Below are 16687 nucleotides of genomic sequence, written 5' to 3' on the forward strand. Positions count from 1 at the left end.
TTGCTGCCAACGCTATGAACTTTCCAGGCAGAAGGAGTCCACCTTGGAAAAACCTCCCTCCCAGATTAGCAGGGGTCCTCTTAAAACCAAACAGTAGGCAGGCTGTGCAGCATGGCCTTTCCCAGTTTGAAGAGACACTTGGCCAACAGTCTGAGGCAAAGAGGCAAAGAAGGAAGGCCCATAGCCAGGGAGACAGACCAGGGACAGACTGCACTTGCTCCCGGTGTGGAAGGGATTGTCACTTCCGAATCAGCCTTTTCAGCCACTCTAGATGCTGTTCCAGAACCACCTTTCAGAGCACGATACCATAGTCTTTCGAGACCGAAGGAGGCCAACAACAACAGTGGAAGAAAGGAGGTCTGGGGGGAAAAAGGCAGCAAGTTCCATAAAGAGTGGGTTGAGACCATGCAGGTAAAATAAATGAGTTTTTACTAAAAGGGGTTGAAAATACCAGCAAAACAAGGGGTGGTGAATAAAGAGGGGAGCATATGACACATGCAAGGAGCAGACAACAGTACAGAATGAAAAGGACTCAGCAAAAAAAATCAGCACAGAGGTAAAAATTCAAGCTGAAAATAGCACACTAAACACAGCATAATGGAGTACTTCCATTACCTTAAGCCAGCGATTTTCAATCTTTTTCATCTCGTGGCACACTGACGAGGCATCAAAATTGTCAAAGGCACACCATCAGGTTTTTGACAATTGACAAGGCACACCATGCTGCCAGTGGGGGACACACATCCCCATTGACCCTAATAATAAATGATCGTGCCTGAAATTCTTATGGCACACCTGTGGACCACTCATGGCACACTAGTGTGCCACAGCACAGTGGCTGAAAATGGCTGCCTTAAGTGCACACCTTAAGCCAAGACTTTGGTCTTTTAATAGGCTGTTAATGATCCCTATTGATGAATCTAATGTTTGACCAGGGCAAATGAACAAATGTGGGGAGAAGGTGCGTGTATGACCCCACTTTTTATTATCTGTCCTTAGATTTATCTGTGAGGTTGGATACCTGAGATCACCTGAACCCTTGACTCTCCCTCCCCATCTTGTGATTCGGTGGACTTTATGGTCCAGTGAGATGGCTCAAAGTCAAGTTCTTTGTTACTGGTCAGCTGAGAAAGGAGGGGGACAATCAACAACACAATCAAACAGTACTAGGTGCTGTCTTGAAATTACTCTGCAGCCCCTTATGGTTCCTGGTCCATCTCAAGTCACCTCTACCTCCAGGAAAACCAGGGATTTTAATAATGCTTGATCCTACGGTTTTCTTCATTCTAAAAAAAAGTGTACATTGTTTGCTTAACAATGTTTGCTTAAAAATTGAGTTTTTTAGTTCCTCTGAGGAAACATATACAAACACAGGTACAGGCATCCCCCCATATCCATGGCTCCCATATTCACAGTTTCATTTATCCGTGGTTCACAAATTCCCCCCATCGCACAAATGACTGACTGCAGTCCTTTTGTCACTTCCTGTGAGCTGTTCCTGCTTTCTGTTAGCAGGCAGCAGTGACAGGAGGGCTGTGACAGGAGGGCTGCAATCAGACAAAGATAAGTCATTTGTCCAATGGGGGAATTTGTGAACTGCTTCTTGTGGGGTTCAGTGCTATCTGTGGTTGCCAGTATCTGCAGTAGGAGCAGGAATCTATCCCCAGCAAATATGGGGGAATGCCTATATATATAGTTTCCTCAGAGATGTCTGTCAAGGAGGTTTCTGTGGGAAGAGATCTTAGTGGATCATACCCTATACAGTTAGCACAGAGAAACCCGCACACAAGTTATAAATAATTGAAATTGCATTGATTAGAGAAAAGACATTTGCTTGATTCAGATTTTTTGTCCTATTGACAAATTAATTTTCAGATACAATGGTAATATAATTAAAGCTTATATTATCTATTCCAAAATATATCTATGACCCAATGGCTATCCCTTAACTTTTAAGTGACATGGCAATCCACAACTTCTTTCACTTGGGTTTTTTTGTTTTCCTCCAGATGCTTTTCTTACTACTTTCTTGCCAGTTGTAGCAAGCAGAAATCCAGGATTTCCACAAAGAAGGAGAGAGCGGAAATGTGCATTTTATGTTAGCAAACATTACACTGCAAAGGAAGGTTGAGCAAGGTTTGCAATGGAATTAGAATACCATAATTTTAAAGCAAAGGCATAAGAAGCACATTTAAAGGAATTTTTGCCATGTAAAATCAATCTCTTAACTGTAATACAAACCTGCTTGCTACAGGAAGTGAGAGGGAGAGCAGCTAGAAGAGAGGCAGAGCATAACTGAAAGAAACTCCAGCTATCAACAGATGGGGTAACCCTGCCAGAAGGTGGAGCAATGCCAGCATGAGCAACAATAGTGTCATGGGTGCCTCACACACTGCCTGGGTTTTCCAGCATTTACTGGATTGCTGCAGGGGCTCCTGTACTTGAAAATAACCAGAAGGAGACCCAAAAGAGTGGTTCCCAATCAATGCACATCAACCACGTAAATACTTTAAATTCAGTTAATTAAAGTTTCCCAGTCCAGGGCCATAATCTGTTGTGCTATTAAACTCAGATCCTATTAGCATGCCAGGAGTTTCAATTTGGAGAATGTGGCAGTATTAATCAAGTGTTTTATTCTTTGCACCACTGCAGTAGCATGTTGGAGGAGGAAGTTGCTCATCTGTTCTCTCTGGTGGTTTAGATGCCAGGAAGATGGCCAGGAAATTGTACTGAAGGTCCCAGCTCAGGAGGCGTTCAGTGACAGAAGGGCCAATGAAGCTTCATCTGGCACTATAAAGCTGCTGACTCTGGCCTGGTTCCTCAATCTGAGCAACTCATGGAGGCACAAATGGAGGTCTCAGGCTCAAGCTACACAACACAGCGAACAACCTGTTGATCTAAACTTGTACCTGACCCCCAATCACGAATAGAGTAAGAGATCCCAACTTCAGAGCAAGAAGGGAAGAGAAGGTGAGAGATGGTGAACTCTTCCCTTTCCCATGACATCTCTCTTGCACCTCTAGGACTTTACTCCCCAGCCAAGTTCATCACCAATATAAGAGCACAGCTAGAAAGAAGAGTGTCTAGGGCAGCAGTTCCCAAAATGAGAGCTGCTGTGAATGCAGATAGGTGCCACAGAATGTCCCCGGAAACCTTTTCTTCTGGCTTTCCTGGGTACCACCATCTTAGATCACGAGTAGAGGTGTTTGTTTTTGTTGACAATAAATACACAAAACACCTTCGAATCTCACCTCTGCCACAAACTCATTATGTAGCTATAAACAAGATGCTCTCTCTTAGCCTCAAGCCCCCCCCCCCCATCTGCAATATGGAGCTAATATCTACCTTACAGGGCTCTTGCAAGAATTACAGCATAATACTATAAGCACCACACAAAAAGTACTATTATGTATTAATATTAGGAGGAAGATAGCAATTGCCTCCTCCTGGTGAAGGGGAGAATGAAGTCAATTTGGGAGCCCTGGGGTGACATAGTCCTGTTCCTCTTACATCACAGCTCGGTTTCCCCTTATGTCCTGAATATTTATACACTGGGCCATCAGTATCCACAGGGAAGCCATTCCAGAACCCCTCACAGATACTGAAACCCACGGATGATGGAATCCACGGGTCTTGGGTCCGCTCATCTTCCAGAGCAGTGGTTCCCACACATTTAGCAGTCAGACCCGCTTTTTAGAATGAGAATCTGCCAGGACCCATCGGAAGTGACGCCATGACCAGAAGTGACATAATTAAGCAGGGAAATTTTTCACAATCCTAGGCTGCAGTCCTACCCACACTTACCCAGGAGTTAAGTCCCTTTGACTATCGTTGTTAAAATATACATAGCATCTTGTTAAAAGTACAGGTCTGTAACATTTCCCCAAATGCAGTCACATACCATGGTAGCATCAAGTCTAATATATTAAAAATGAAATACTGAAATGAATGGGGACCCACCTGAAATTGGTTCCCAACCCACAGTTTGAGAAACACTGCGCTCCCATTTGCCTCCAGAGGATGTTTTGAGGGCCAGTGAGGCTGCATGCACCCTCCCTGGCACTCAGAAGGCTTTCTAAGACCTTTGAGAGGCCTTAGAAGGTCACTTCTGGTTTATCATAAAAATCAGAAGTGATGTTTAAAGGCCTTAAAAGGCCAGGGAAGTTTTTACGATAAACCAGGAGTGACGTCTGCACAGCCTCCATGGGGCTCAGAACACCCTCCAGAGGCAACCAGAGCTGTGCTCCAGCCTCCTCTGGAGGGTCCATGTTGGGCCGACCCAGCTCAGTACCAACAGATAGTTAAATCAGTGGGTCTCGAATCTACAGATACAGCTGTATTACGCTATTTTTTCTTCTGTTCACTAAGAGCCCAATCCTAAACGGCCCTAGCACCAGTGCTGAGCTCCAGTGCTGGCACTGGGCATGTGGGGAGGAGGGGCCGCTGGCACTGGGCCTCAGCACTGCATAGACAGCCAGCGCTCTTCCAGCATCGGCCGGCGGTAAGACCTCTCAGGGCGGGGGGGGACGGAATGGGTGGAACAGGGTGGAGGGACGATGAAGGGAGAGGAGGATTGAACCTGGGAGGGGAAGAGATGGTGGCAACCTCTGCCGCTGAGGATTCACCTCCCTCCTGGCCCGGGCAGCCTGACATGGGCCTCTTTGAGGCTGCACTCACACAAAAGCGGGTGCAGTTCCAAGGAAACCCATCAGTGCTGTGGCTGCATTACCCGGGGTAAGATAGCAAATGCTCCCTTACCCCAAGGAGACTCCCAGTGCTACCCCAGTGCCCACAGGATCCAGGGATATCCATTTTGCTGCCATTGGAGCCCTGGGCACTACTGACCTTAGGACTGAGCTGCCCAGCAGCTGATGGAGAAGTCCCAATCGTATGCGATAGCTCATCAGTGATTGATTGGCAACCTTCAGTCTCGAAAGACTATGGTATAAGCCTACAGCACCCAGTATTCCCAGGCGGTCTCCCATCCAAGTACTAACCAGGCCTGACCCTGCTTAGCTTCCAAGATCGGGCATGTGCAGGGTAACAGTTGCTGCAGTTTCTAAAGCAAACCTAGCCCTCGTACAAATATTCATCAATAAGCATACACACTGAGCATGTGTTTATTTTAATGAAAACTATTTCTACAGATTGCTAGTAGGATAGGACTGGGACCTAAGGCATTCTTCTGCCAGAGATGGCAAACTACCCTTTGTTGCTATACAACTAGTTTTTCTTTTTTCTTTCTTTTTCAAAAATAAGAACACAGGCCAACACACACTTTGCTATCTTAGACCTATTCCTGGGTATTTTGGGGGGTTCTGATTCCAAATATGGCATCAATTTAGCCCAATCATGTCTAGTTTCAGAGATCTGGCATAACCTTTTTAGTGGAATAGTTCAAGCAACTTCATCGTAAGGAAGCCACAAGGAAGCTACTTGAACCAGTCCCTTAATGAGACTATGTTGTAGCTCTGAAAATTAGAAATGATAGAGCAAAACTGATGACGTTTTTGAAAACGGCACCCCAAATTCATATAAAACCGCCATAAATTTTGAAAAAGTTTTTCTGACCCTCAGTTTCACTGGCCTGTGTAATGCATTTTTTTCCCTTCTTAGAATAACTTGAACATGAACTTAATAAATTTGCCTCTTGAAAATAAGAGCTAGTTTCTTACACATTATGTAAACACATGCAATTGTCTTTTGCAAAGTCTGAACAGAAGTTACAAAGGTTGCCAGTAAATTGCCTTATACTGAGAGACCATTGGCCCATTCGATTCAGTATTGTCTGCTTTGACTAGACTAGAAACAAATCTGTGGGATCTCAAGTAAGGGTCTGTCTCAGTTCTATCTCGAGATTCCACAGATTGAACCTGGAACCTTCTGCACACACTTTGCTTTTGAGCTAAGGCTCCCTCCTATCTGTTGAGGGCAATATGCTTGATATTTTAATCTCTTGTCCACGCTGGCATTTCTGTCTCTAATATTATGTGTCTCCTGTTTTATGTCTGTGATTATGAGAATGCAAGGCTTAAATCTGTAAAGATGGTGTCAAATTAATGCCATATTTCTGTCATTCTGGTTAGCTGGCCTCATTGCTATGCAGCTGAAAGATTAAATATAATTGTCATGTGGACAAAAAAATTGAGTATGAATTGGTGACAAGCATAAATGAGTATTTTGGCAAACTTGCAACTGCGTGCACTTTATGCGCAAATGCATTTGGCAGACATACTATACCTAAATATGCTGTCAGTCCATTAGAATGCTCAAATTAACCATTTTTGTTTCTGGAAAAAAAAAAAAAGCCATTGTACTAATTTGCAATGATGCACTAACAGCTAAGCCCAGAATTTAAATATTTTAAATGTTTTGGTTGTAAGAGGAGATAATGATCAACTGTAAATCACAGTATTTCGTGCCACAATATAGCAGAAAGTACCTTGGGCTCAGTGAAAGTCAGTGAGCTGGGTAAAAAAAAAAAAAAGGGAAGAAGTCCCCTGTATCATTCTCTGAAATGTTGTGACGCCATCCCATAAAAGCTGTGGAATTCAGGACTGTCCAGGCATTTGCAGCATGAAAAATACAGCATACTAATTGTATTTACTTTATGCCATTTAAATATTTTAAGTCTTTTGTAACTTGCCTTGAGGGCAATGCATGTTTGTAAAACAGGGTATAATCAGGCAAATAAATTAGATGGAAAGTGATGCAGACTCCCATGCCACATTTTCTCCACAGTTGTGGAGCTCACCTTCCTGTGCAGAGATCTGTGCCCAGTTTTTGAGCAGAGCTCTGGGCAGTCTTCCTGACTAGGGTGGTTTTTCTCACATCTTGAGTAGCAAGTGGATAAATTCTTGGTTTGATCTTCTTTAAAATATAAAGTCCTGGGCGTCAGGGAAGGGCACTAGGAATAAAACCGCTATTGAACAGCCTTGAGATGGCTGTTGTAGTTCCAAAGGGAGTGTTTCTGTTCCCTTGCCTCAGGGCTACATTGCGTTTGCAAAGGCACAGGAAAGTTGGATAGGATTGGGCCCTTAATGACACATACTTGAGACCATGAAACACAAGTTGTTCACAATCGCATGAATTAAAAAGGGTGATTTTTCTTTTTTTATAACCCATTCCGTACATATCTATGAGTAAAGAAAGTATTCTACTCTGCATCAGTAACCGTGAGCATAAAAACCATTTTAAATTTTGAAAATTAATGAACACTTCAGATCTTTGGAGGAGGCCTTGCTCTGCATGCCTTAGGAGACATGACTGACATGCACATGGAGTAGGGCTTTCTCTGTGGTGGCCCTCCAGGCTTGGAATGCTTTGCCAAGGGACATGCCAAAAGACCTCACTCTCCCTTCTCTCAAAAATCTGCTAAAAACTTCCTGTTTTTCCACAGGTTTTGGGACGATGTCTGTCACTGAAGGCTCTCTTCCTTACAAATGAATTTGCTCTCTGTTAGTTTATGGCAGCTTATTGCCATCAAACAGAATATTGTGAGCTGCCAGGGACTATGTGGTGAAGGGCAGGACAGGAGAGTCAGCCTTCCTTATGGGCTATGCAACCGCACAGCTCCAATGGAACTCCTTGCAGCTCTTCTCTTGCTCTCCAGACCTTGGCAAGAACATCACTTCCACAAAGTCATGGTAGGGATGTATGAACTTGGGGGGAAAATTAGAGGGAACATTGACAGCCACACTGAGTCAGACCATTGGTCCATGTAACTTAGTTGCCACTCCCTTGCATTTGTTATTCAGAGATAGACTACTTCTAAAACCTAAAGGTTGCATATAGTCCTCATGGCTTGTAACTTGCGATTGACTTTTCCTCCATAATTCTGTCCAATCCCTTTTTAAGGTATCTAGACCAAGTGCCATCACAACTTCTGGTGGCAAGGAGTTCCACAGATTAATCATGCACTTTCTCATTCTGCTGATTCTCCCACAAGTCAATTTTAGTGGATGCCCCCTGCTTCTGGTGCTATTTGAAAAAGAACTTCCCACTATCCAACCCATGCATAGTTTTATGTGTCTCAGTCATGGTACACCTCTCCAGCACCTTTTTTCTAGAATGAACAGTTCCAAACATTGTAGCTTTCCTCGTAAGGTAGATGTCCCAGCCACTAATCATTCTGGTCACTCTCTTCTGCACCTTTTCCAGCCACACTATATTCTTTTTGGGATGTGGGGACCAGAACTGGACATAAAAGTACAGGTGTGCCCTTACCACTGATTGGAACAATGGCATGATAATGCTGGCTGTTTTATTCTCTGACCCTTTTTTTAAATGATCCCGAGCATGGAATTCTTCACAGCTGACACACACTGGATCAACACTTTCAGCGAGCTGTCCGCCACCATCCCAAGATCTCTCTCCTGACACAGCCAGCTCTGAACCCATCAGTGTATATGTGAAATTTAGATTTCTTGCCCCCAATGTACTTTACTGTACATTTACATATATTGAAGCACATCTTCGCTTCAGTATAAATGCAAAGAGTAAACCAACAAATACTGGGTTGCAACAACATGAACTGCAGGTGTTCTATATCACTCAATAAGAAGTCAAGGATTTCTCTCACCAAAACATCCTTTATACAGGGATGGGTAAACAGAGTTTCCATGGAAACTACAGAGGTTACTTCCATCCTATATAAAAGACAATGGATTACTAGAATGCCATCAGTATAGCTGCACTCTTTGTCATTATCAGAATATGTCTAGGCCTATATTAAAACGGAAAGTCCCTGGTTGTCAACCATTCACATACATAAAGGGGCAGTAAGAGCATCCAAAAAACTAGGGAACATGATAGTCCTGAGAATAAAGCCTAAGCTGTTAATTATCACTGAAGGATAATGTCAATAATTAAAGATAATTAAGTGTGCCAATCTAAAAACTAAATGATACAACTGTGCCTTTAGTCGCCTTGCAATTGTAATGCTGTTACAAATCTTGATGATGTCACATCGTTCAAGCCTTACAATTTTCCAACTGCTACAGGACAGTATTGCTTCTTCACAATGCATGCCACCCTTACTCCCAGCAGTCAGGGGAAGGGCTTCAATGAGCAAAAAGAGTTACTACAAAATACCTAATTCCCACTGAATACACGATTGAGAACGTTTTGCCCCCAAGTGGACATAGTCTGCCATTGCAAACTGTTCACCTTAAAGGCCATTGGGGATGTCAAACTCATACAAAGGGCCGAAGTCAGTATTTGTGCTTCCTACTGAGGGCCGGAAGTGATGTCATTAAGCAGTTGATGGCCAGAAATAAGCACTTTGGACTCTCACACTGAAAGTCATTAGCTGCAACTGACAGAAGGGAAAATGTGCAAATCTTGTTCACAATTTCAAGATATGAGAGAGCCCAATTATCAAGCTGGGAGAGCTCAATTATAACAGGGGGCGGATAAATTGTTTCTGGGGGCCCGCAGGCCTTATGTTTGACATCCCTGCACTCAATAGGCATTGACTTTTTGTACACATATCACTAGCAAGAACAGAACAGAGAGCATACACAATCATGTGCAACAAAGTAACATATGAGTTTCTGCCACATGGATACTGCCATGTGTGAACTGATATTTATTTAACACCATTTAATACTGTACTTAGGAATATTTCTGATTCAGAAAGTTAACTACGGGTGTTTAAAAGTTAGCTACAATGCTGGGGCATACAGAAAAATCAGCACAGGAGAAGCACAGGAGAAGGAGATATAAAAGCAACTCATGGAGTTGCCTAGGGAGATGTGAAGAGGATTCAAAGCAAGGTTTGAGCAGATGTCTGTTGCTAGTGGTGTAGCTACAGGGGGTGCAAAGCACTAAGTTTTGCACTGAGCCTCGCGCAGCTTGCAAGGGGCCCCCCTTCCTCCCTTTCAGACCATTCCAGGCGGGGAGAGGAAAAATGGAGGCGTAGGCTCCCGAGGCCTGATCCTAAGCCTCACTGCCACGTGTAAGGGGCCACTCCTCTTTGGAGCCATTCCAGGCAGGGGGGGCAAAATGGAGGTGTACAATCCTGGGCCCCGATCCTGAGCCTCACTGCAGCCAGCATGCAAGGGGCCCCTCTCTCTCACCTTTGGAGCCATTCCAGGAAGGGGGGGCAAAACAGAGGTGCATGCTCCTGGGGGGTCCGATCCTGAGCCTTAATGTGGCGTGCAAGGGGCCCCTCCCTTCGGAGCCATTCCAGGCAGGGGGAGCAAAATGGAGGTGTACAATCTTGGGACCCGATCCTGAGCCCCCACTGCCAAACTTAGTGCTTTGCCCCCCCTCTAGCTACGCCACTGCCTGTTGCTGAGCGTACTTATGGCAGCCAGCTGGAAAGATTTCAGCTCTGGCTTCTGAGTGGGGGGAGAGGAAGAGGCCGCAGAAGCGACCCTTCCCCAGCGGGGAGATCAGCGAGCCTCCCCCCCCCCCCCCGTGGCGGGCACTGCTCCTGGGCCCGCCTGGGCAGGGGCGGATCGCCAGGCTGCGGCTCTCCCGTGCGCAATTACGCAGAGCCTCTGCGCTCCGGGCCTGACTGGCGGGGAAGACGCCTGGCTGGAGAAAGCGGGGCTTCCTGGCTAGGCTGGCGGGCAGCAAGAGAGACCCCCCTCCGGGGGGGGGCCGCGCCTTCTGGCTTACCGACTGGTGGCGGTGCGGAGGAGGAGGAGGAGACGCGGCGGCCCGCCTGCCCCGAGCCCCGCGCCGCCCTCCCCTTCCGCGGCTCCCACCGCCCCGCACGTGGCCGTCCTCCCCGGCGCCTTCCTCCTGCCTTCCTCTCCCGCACGGGCGCCTCCGGTCTGGCCGCCCGCCTCCCCTCCGGGGCCGGCCGCCGCCACCGCGCTCAGGCTGCATCGGAGCCCCCGAGCGCTGCACGCCTCCTCCCGGGAACGGCCGCTGGAAGCGGAGGGCGCGCCCGGCCGGGGCCTAGCGCGAGCAGGAGGCTGGCTGGCGGGCCGGAGCTCGCGGGGACCCAGCCCTCTCCCGCTTCCCAGCACCGGTGCAGCTGTGCCAGGGGGGTGGCGGGGCAGCCGCGGAGGCCTCCTCGAGGCAGGGGAGCGTCTGTCCCCCAACCTCAGGGCTGCACAGGGGCTGGGAAGCGGGAAAGGGCTGGGCCCTCTGGGCGCTTTCCTGGAGTGCCCCCCGTGTGCACTTGTTGTGGAGGGAACCACGCAGCTGAACGATGCACGAGGATGGCTTCTCCAGGCACTCAACATGTGGGGGGGGGCCTTGCTCCCTCAGGAATGCACTTTGCACCTTCAGTACCCCCCTCCTTTTTCGGTGCAGCCATGTTTACTCAGCAGTGCAAGCCCAGCTAGCCTCAAGCAGCCCTTCTGAGCAGGGCCCCCACTCTGAGGCAAAGCTGGGGGCCCACTCCTCTCCAGCTTTCCAGCAGCTGTGCCAATGAGGTGTGCACTGCGTCTTAGGGTGGGGAGGCAGTCCCAGAGGCCACCTCAAGGTATGGGAACATTGGTTCCCTTACCTCAGGGTGCGTTGCGGCTGCACCGGTGCTGGAAAGTTGGAGAGGAGTGGGCCCTCTGAGTGTTTTCCTGGAGCTGGAATACAAAGAGCAGTGTGTGTGGTGTGTCCCCCCCCATGTGCACTTACTGAGGCGGAACCATCCAGCTGAATGATATACTAGGATACACTATCCTCCAGGCACCCAATATGTGGGGGCGGGGGGGCTTTGCTCCCTCAGAACTGCACTTTAAACCTTCAGTGCCCCCCCCCCACTCATTTTTGGTGCAGCCACTTTTCTGTCCTGTTGACTCAGCTTTGCAAGCCCAACTCAAGCGTCTCAAGAGGCGCTTCTGAGCAGGGCCAGCCCTGAGGCGAGGCTGGAGGCCCAGTCCTCTCCAGCTTTCCAGCACTGGTGCAGCTGTGCCAATGAGGCGTGCACTGCATCCTAGAGTGAGGAGACAGTCTCAGAGGCCTCCTCAAGGTATGGGAACACTTGTTCCCTTACCTCAGGGTGTGTTGTGGCTGCACCTGAAAGTTGTTCCCTTACCTCAGGGTGTGTTGTGGCTGTGCTGAAAGTTGGAGAGGACTGGGCCCCCAGCCATGCCTCAGGGCCAGCCCTGCTCAGAAGCACCTCTTGAGACAAGTTGACCTTGCAATGCCGAACCAACATGACAAAAAAGTGGCTGCAGCATAAATGGGGGGGGGGCACTGAAGTTGCAATGTGCCCAGTCCTATCCAACTTGCCAACTCTGGTGTAGAGACACAATGAAGCCCTGTGGTAAGGGGACACGTGTTCTCATACTTTGAGAAGGCCATCCACCACAGGATGCAGTGCACGCGCCACTAGCACAACTGCACCAGCACTGGAAAACCGGATAGGAGTGGGTTACTCCTATCCCCCACATGTTGGATGCCTGGAAGAGCAACCATCTTAGTGTATCAGCTGCATGGTTCCTGCCTCAACAAGTGCACACACAGAGAACTGCTCTTTGTATTCAGACTAAAGCAGGGATGGGCAAACATTTTGGTGGGAGGGCCACATTATCTCTCTGACACTGTGTCAGGGGCCAGGGGAAAAAAAAAAGAATGAATTTACTTTCAATTTTGAAGAAATTTACATAAACAAAAACGTTAGAGATGGAACTTATATGAATGAATGAATTTTACTGAGCTTATTTATAATACACATGAGAAGTAGAAAGAATACAGGCACAAGAACTATGAACTGTTTGCCACACACCTCTTGCACAGCAAAAACATACAGACCAAGCTGGACACACCTGGAGACATAAGCAGGGAGTTAATTAACACAGTGGTGTACAAATGGGGGCTGGGGGAGCCCTGGGTACCAAGCTGCAGGGTAGTGACAGAGGCTGCCTCTCAGTTTTTAAAATCTTGGTACTTTCGAATAATAGCATCATGTTATATATCATTCAATGCATAATTTCATGCGGAATGCAATGAATCAAACTGCATTGAAATGTCTCTATCAAAAGTTATATTCAAAACCAGAAAAGGGAAACACAACTGCGTTATGTAACAAAAAGTAGATTACTCTTGGAATCCTGTAACAAAAGGTGTACACTGTAACAAAAAGTGGATTACACTGGGAATAAATAACTTGTTGCAAGCATTCCGGAAAACCAAATGCATTCTTCATAAATGTACGTATGTTTTGCCTTTTTTCTATATTACAACAAAACCACTTTTGTATGCATGATAGACCACAAGCCCACTGTATATTATCTTGATGGGCATTCTTTCCCTGTTAATGACTTCTTAAATTAACAACTTCCCAAGTTAATAAGTGCAGAATAGACATTAACCTAGTGCAGGGCTGCCCAAACTCTGGCGCAAGGGCCATTTGCAGCCTTCAGGGACCCCCAATCTGAACTTTGGGGTCACCCCAGTCTCCAATGAGCCTCTGGCCCTCCGGAGACTTGCTGAACCCCGCGCTGGCCCGACACAGCTACTTTTAGTGTGAGGGCCAACCATTTTACCTCTCACGCAAGCTGAGGGCTCCCTCCACTGCTTGCTGTTTCACGTCCATGATGCAGCAGTGGCAGCAAAGGAAAGGCCAGCCTTGCTTTGTGCAAGGTCTTTTATCAGCCTTGAGCTATCGCAAAACCTTCATTTGTTCATATCAGTCCCATCTCTAATGTACTCATTTATGTAAATTTATTCAAATTTTAAATGTAAATTCTTTTTCCTGGTCCCCAACACAGTGTCAGAGAACTTATGTACCCTATGGTCAAAAAATTGGATACCCCTGGTCTAATGCATTAGAGTTTCCCTGAAGAGCTTGATATAGGTAAGTTGGAAGCCATTGTAGTCTTGCAGTAACAGACATTGATTTGTTTAAAAAAAGTGATGTGCCTGTTTTGTAGCTGCAAAAATTGCACACAGAATATGTAAATCTCTTTGAAGTATAGCTGTACAATAGTCTTAACAATTGTTGTATGCTAAATCCTTTTAGAAGGAGCCCATTACTGTTTCATGAGGTTTCTCTTTCTCTGTCATTTCTTCAAAGGAGAAATGAAGAAGCCAGAGCAACTTGAAAGAGCCTAATGTTAGTACACCAAGACAAAGAATGGAAGAAAAATTGTACAGCAATTTAACCGTTGTCAATGGTACTGCTGCGAACCAGAAAGATGTAGAAGGCCACAGCCTTTGGCAAGTAATTACCATTGCTACCGTAACAGCCATTTTAAGCTTAATAACCATAGTGGGGAATGTTCTTGTCATGATATCCTTCAAAGTCAACAGCCAGCTCAAAACAGTGAACAATTACTATTTACTGAGCCTTGCTTGTGCGGATCTGATCATTGGAGTATTTTCTATGAATCTTTATACATCCTACATCTTAATAGGGTACTGGTCTCTTGGAAGCCTGGCGTGTGACTTGTGGCTAGCCCTTGACTATGTCGCTAGTAATGCCTCCGTCATGAATTTGCTTGTCATCAGCTTTGACCGATATTTTTCTATTACAAGACCACTAACCTACAGAGCTAAACGCACACCCAAAAGGGCTGGCATTATGATTGGTCTAGCTTGGCTAATTTCATTTATCCTGTGGGCACCAGTAATCCTGTGCTGGCAGTATTTTGTAGGCGAACGAACTGTCCCACCTGGAGAATGCCAGATCCAGTTTTTGTATGAACCCATAGTCACCTTTGGTACCGCCATTGCAGCTTTCTATATCCCAGTTTCAGTGATGACTATTTTGTATTGCCGTATTTATAAAGAGACTGAGAAGCGCACCAAGGACCTGGCTGAACTCCAAGGCTCCAGTTCTGTGGCTGAGTTTGAAATGATCAAGCCTCAGAAAGCCCTGCTGAAGTCCTGCTTTAGTTGCAAGCAGCAGAATTTGGCCAAAAGGGAGAGGTGTCAGGCTTCCTGGTCTTCATCCAGCCGAAGTACATCTACAACAGCGAAAGTGTCTCAGATTCAGAATACTGATCTTGAGTGGTCTAAAGCAGACCAGCTAACCACTTGTAGCAGCTATGCATCCTCAGAAGAGGAGGATAAACATGCCTCTGACTCAGTCTTTCAGGTCACTTATAAGACCCCGGTAAAAGGGAAGGATGAAGAACACAAAGAGAAGAAGGAAGCTTTCATCAAAGACCATACTGGGGAAAAGGACTACGAGGCCCAGAAATATTTCCTAACGCCAACCAAAGGCCATATTCAAAAAAGTAACAAATGTGTAGCTTATAAATTCCACTTGGTGGTGAAAGCTGATGGCACTCAAGAAACCAACAATGGTTGTCGAAAAGTCAAAATCACACCTTGTTCTGCCACTTTATCCAAGGACCCTTCCATTAAAAGCATGGATCCAAGTATAAACAATCAAATCACTAAAAGGAAAAGAATGGTTCTCATAAAGGAACGCAAAGCAGCCCAGACTTTAAGTGCCATTCTCCTAGCTTTCATAATCACTTGGACACCATATAATATCATGGTTCTGGTGTCCACATTCTGCTCGGACTGTATTCCTCCGACATTGTGGCACCTTGGTTATTGGCTATGCTATGTCAATAGTACTGTTAACCCAATCTGTTATGCGCTCTGTAACAAAACTTTCAGAAAAACCTTTAAGCTGTTGCTCTTTTGTCAGTGGAAGAAGAAAAAAGTGGAAGAAAAGTTATACTGGCAGGGTAATACAAAGCTGCCTTAATTTAAAGACCAACATTTGGTCTTGGCCAAGCACTGAAGATCAAATTGGCTGCAAGTCTTTCTTTGTAGAGTTGTTGCTTTTCATCTCTGAAGCCGATAGAAGCACAATTGGCGTGATGATAAATATGTACTTATGGCTATGAAGAAAACAACCACAACGTGAACGTATAGTTGTTTGTGATGATTCAGTGGATCACTATTAATGTCTTTATCATAGGAAATTTGCTGTCCATACTTCTGCGAGTTAAAACGGAAAGTCAAAGGACTATAATGACTGGTGATGGAATACTCCCATAAATTCATTAGGTTCTCTTACTTGGAAAGTCACGCTGCACTTTCCCACATATTTTTCTAAAGCTTTGTCCCGTTTACAGCCCAATCCTAAACTGTGCTGGTACAGCAGGGCCACATGGCCAAGACTGCATCCAATGCAGCTCAGAAGGTGTCTGGAGGTCTCCTTGAGGTAAGGAGACGTATTTCCCCTTACCCTCACTAAAGCGCTTGGCCAAGGCCCATGAGAAGGTAGTGCAAAGGGTAAATTGTAACCAAGGTCAGGGTCAAAAGGGGGGCCAGGTGGCAAAGGAGGGAGCCTGAACATTTCTTGAGATCTTACATTTTCTGACCTCATGAAGGTCCATGAGAGGAGGGGAGCAGGGAGTACATTCTACTCCCTGTGCCTGGGGTCAAAAAGGGGGGCCAGGAGCCAAAGGAGGGAAACCAGAATTTCCTGGGATCTCAGAAAATGTTTTCTTATATTGTGTGTAGAATATCATTTGCATTTTGCGTAATCCTACATAGTTTTATATATCACAGAAATATATAGTAGATGTAATTTGAAGGAATTATAATCCAATGGAGAAGGGAAGGGGCCAAGAAACCTTGTACCGCCTGATAAAATTCCTCTCAGAGGCCCTGCTCCAGGCAGCCCCTATGGCCCGTAGGCTAAGGGGCTTCTTGGATCATCGCCAGCTGTTTAGCTGGCACAAATCCGGGAAGATCAGTGTAACATCGGATGGCCCAGAAGTTTAGGATATAGCAAAGGCCTGCACTGCCAATCCTGCCCCTT

General features: G+C 46.2%; 2 protein-coding genes across 3 annotated transcripts in view; one reads left to right on the forward strand and one right to left on the reverse strand.

The window, feature by feature from the left end:
* Nucleotides 1–10925, reverse strand: part of AVEN (apoptosis and caspase activation inhibitor) — a 118688-nt gene extending 107763 nt beyond the window's left edge. Inside the window, exon 1 of one of the 2 annotated variants that reach the window (XM_066636404.1) lies at nucleotides 10627–10925. In XM_066636404.1, coding sequence (XP_066492501.1) covers nucleotides 10627–10839 — 213 coding nt within the window. In that variant the 5' untranslated portion in view covers nucleotides 10840–10925. Of the gene's footprint in view, nucleotides 1–10079; nucleotides 10370–10626 lie in introns of those variants that run through there. The other variant, XM_066636412.1, reaches the window with a different exon arrangement.
* Nucleotides 10926–14013: 3088 nt separating this feature from the next.
* On the forward strand, nucleotides 14014–15622 carry CHRM5 (cholinergic receptor muscarinic 5). The gene has a single exon (XM_066636543.1). It carries the CDS (start codon nucleotides 14036–14038, stop codon nucleotides 15620–15622), a length of 1587 nt encoding a protein of 528 aa, XP_066492640.1. The 5' UTR covers nucleotides 14014–14035.
* Nucleotides 15623–16687: the final 1065 nt, after the last annotated feature.

Source organism: Tiliqua scincoides, chromosome 1 (genome assembly GCF_035046505.1).
Source record: "Tiliqua scincoides isolate rTilSci1 chromosome 1, rTilSci1.hap2, whole genome shotgun sequence".
NCBI classification, from domain to species: Eukaryota; Metazoa; Chordata; class Lepidosauria; order Squamata; family Scincidae; genus Tiliqua; species Tiliqua scincoides.

Excerpts from the sequence above, each read along its gene's own strand:
- CHRM5 (XM_066636543.1), top strand. The coding sequence starts at position 14,036 with ATGGAAGAAAAATTGTACAGCAATTTAACCGTTGTCAATGGTACTGCT.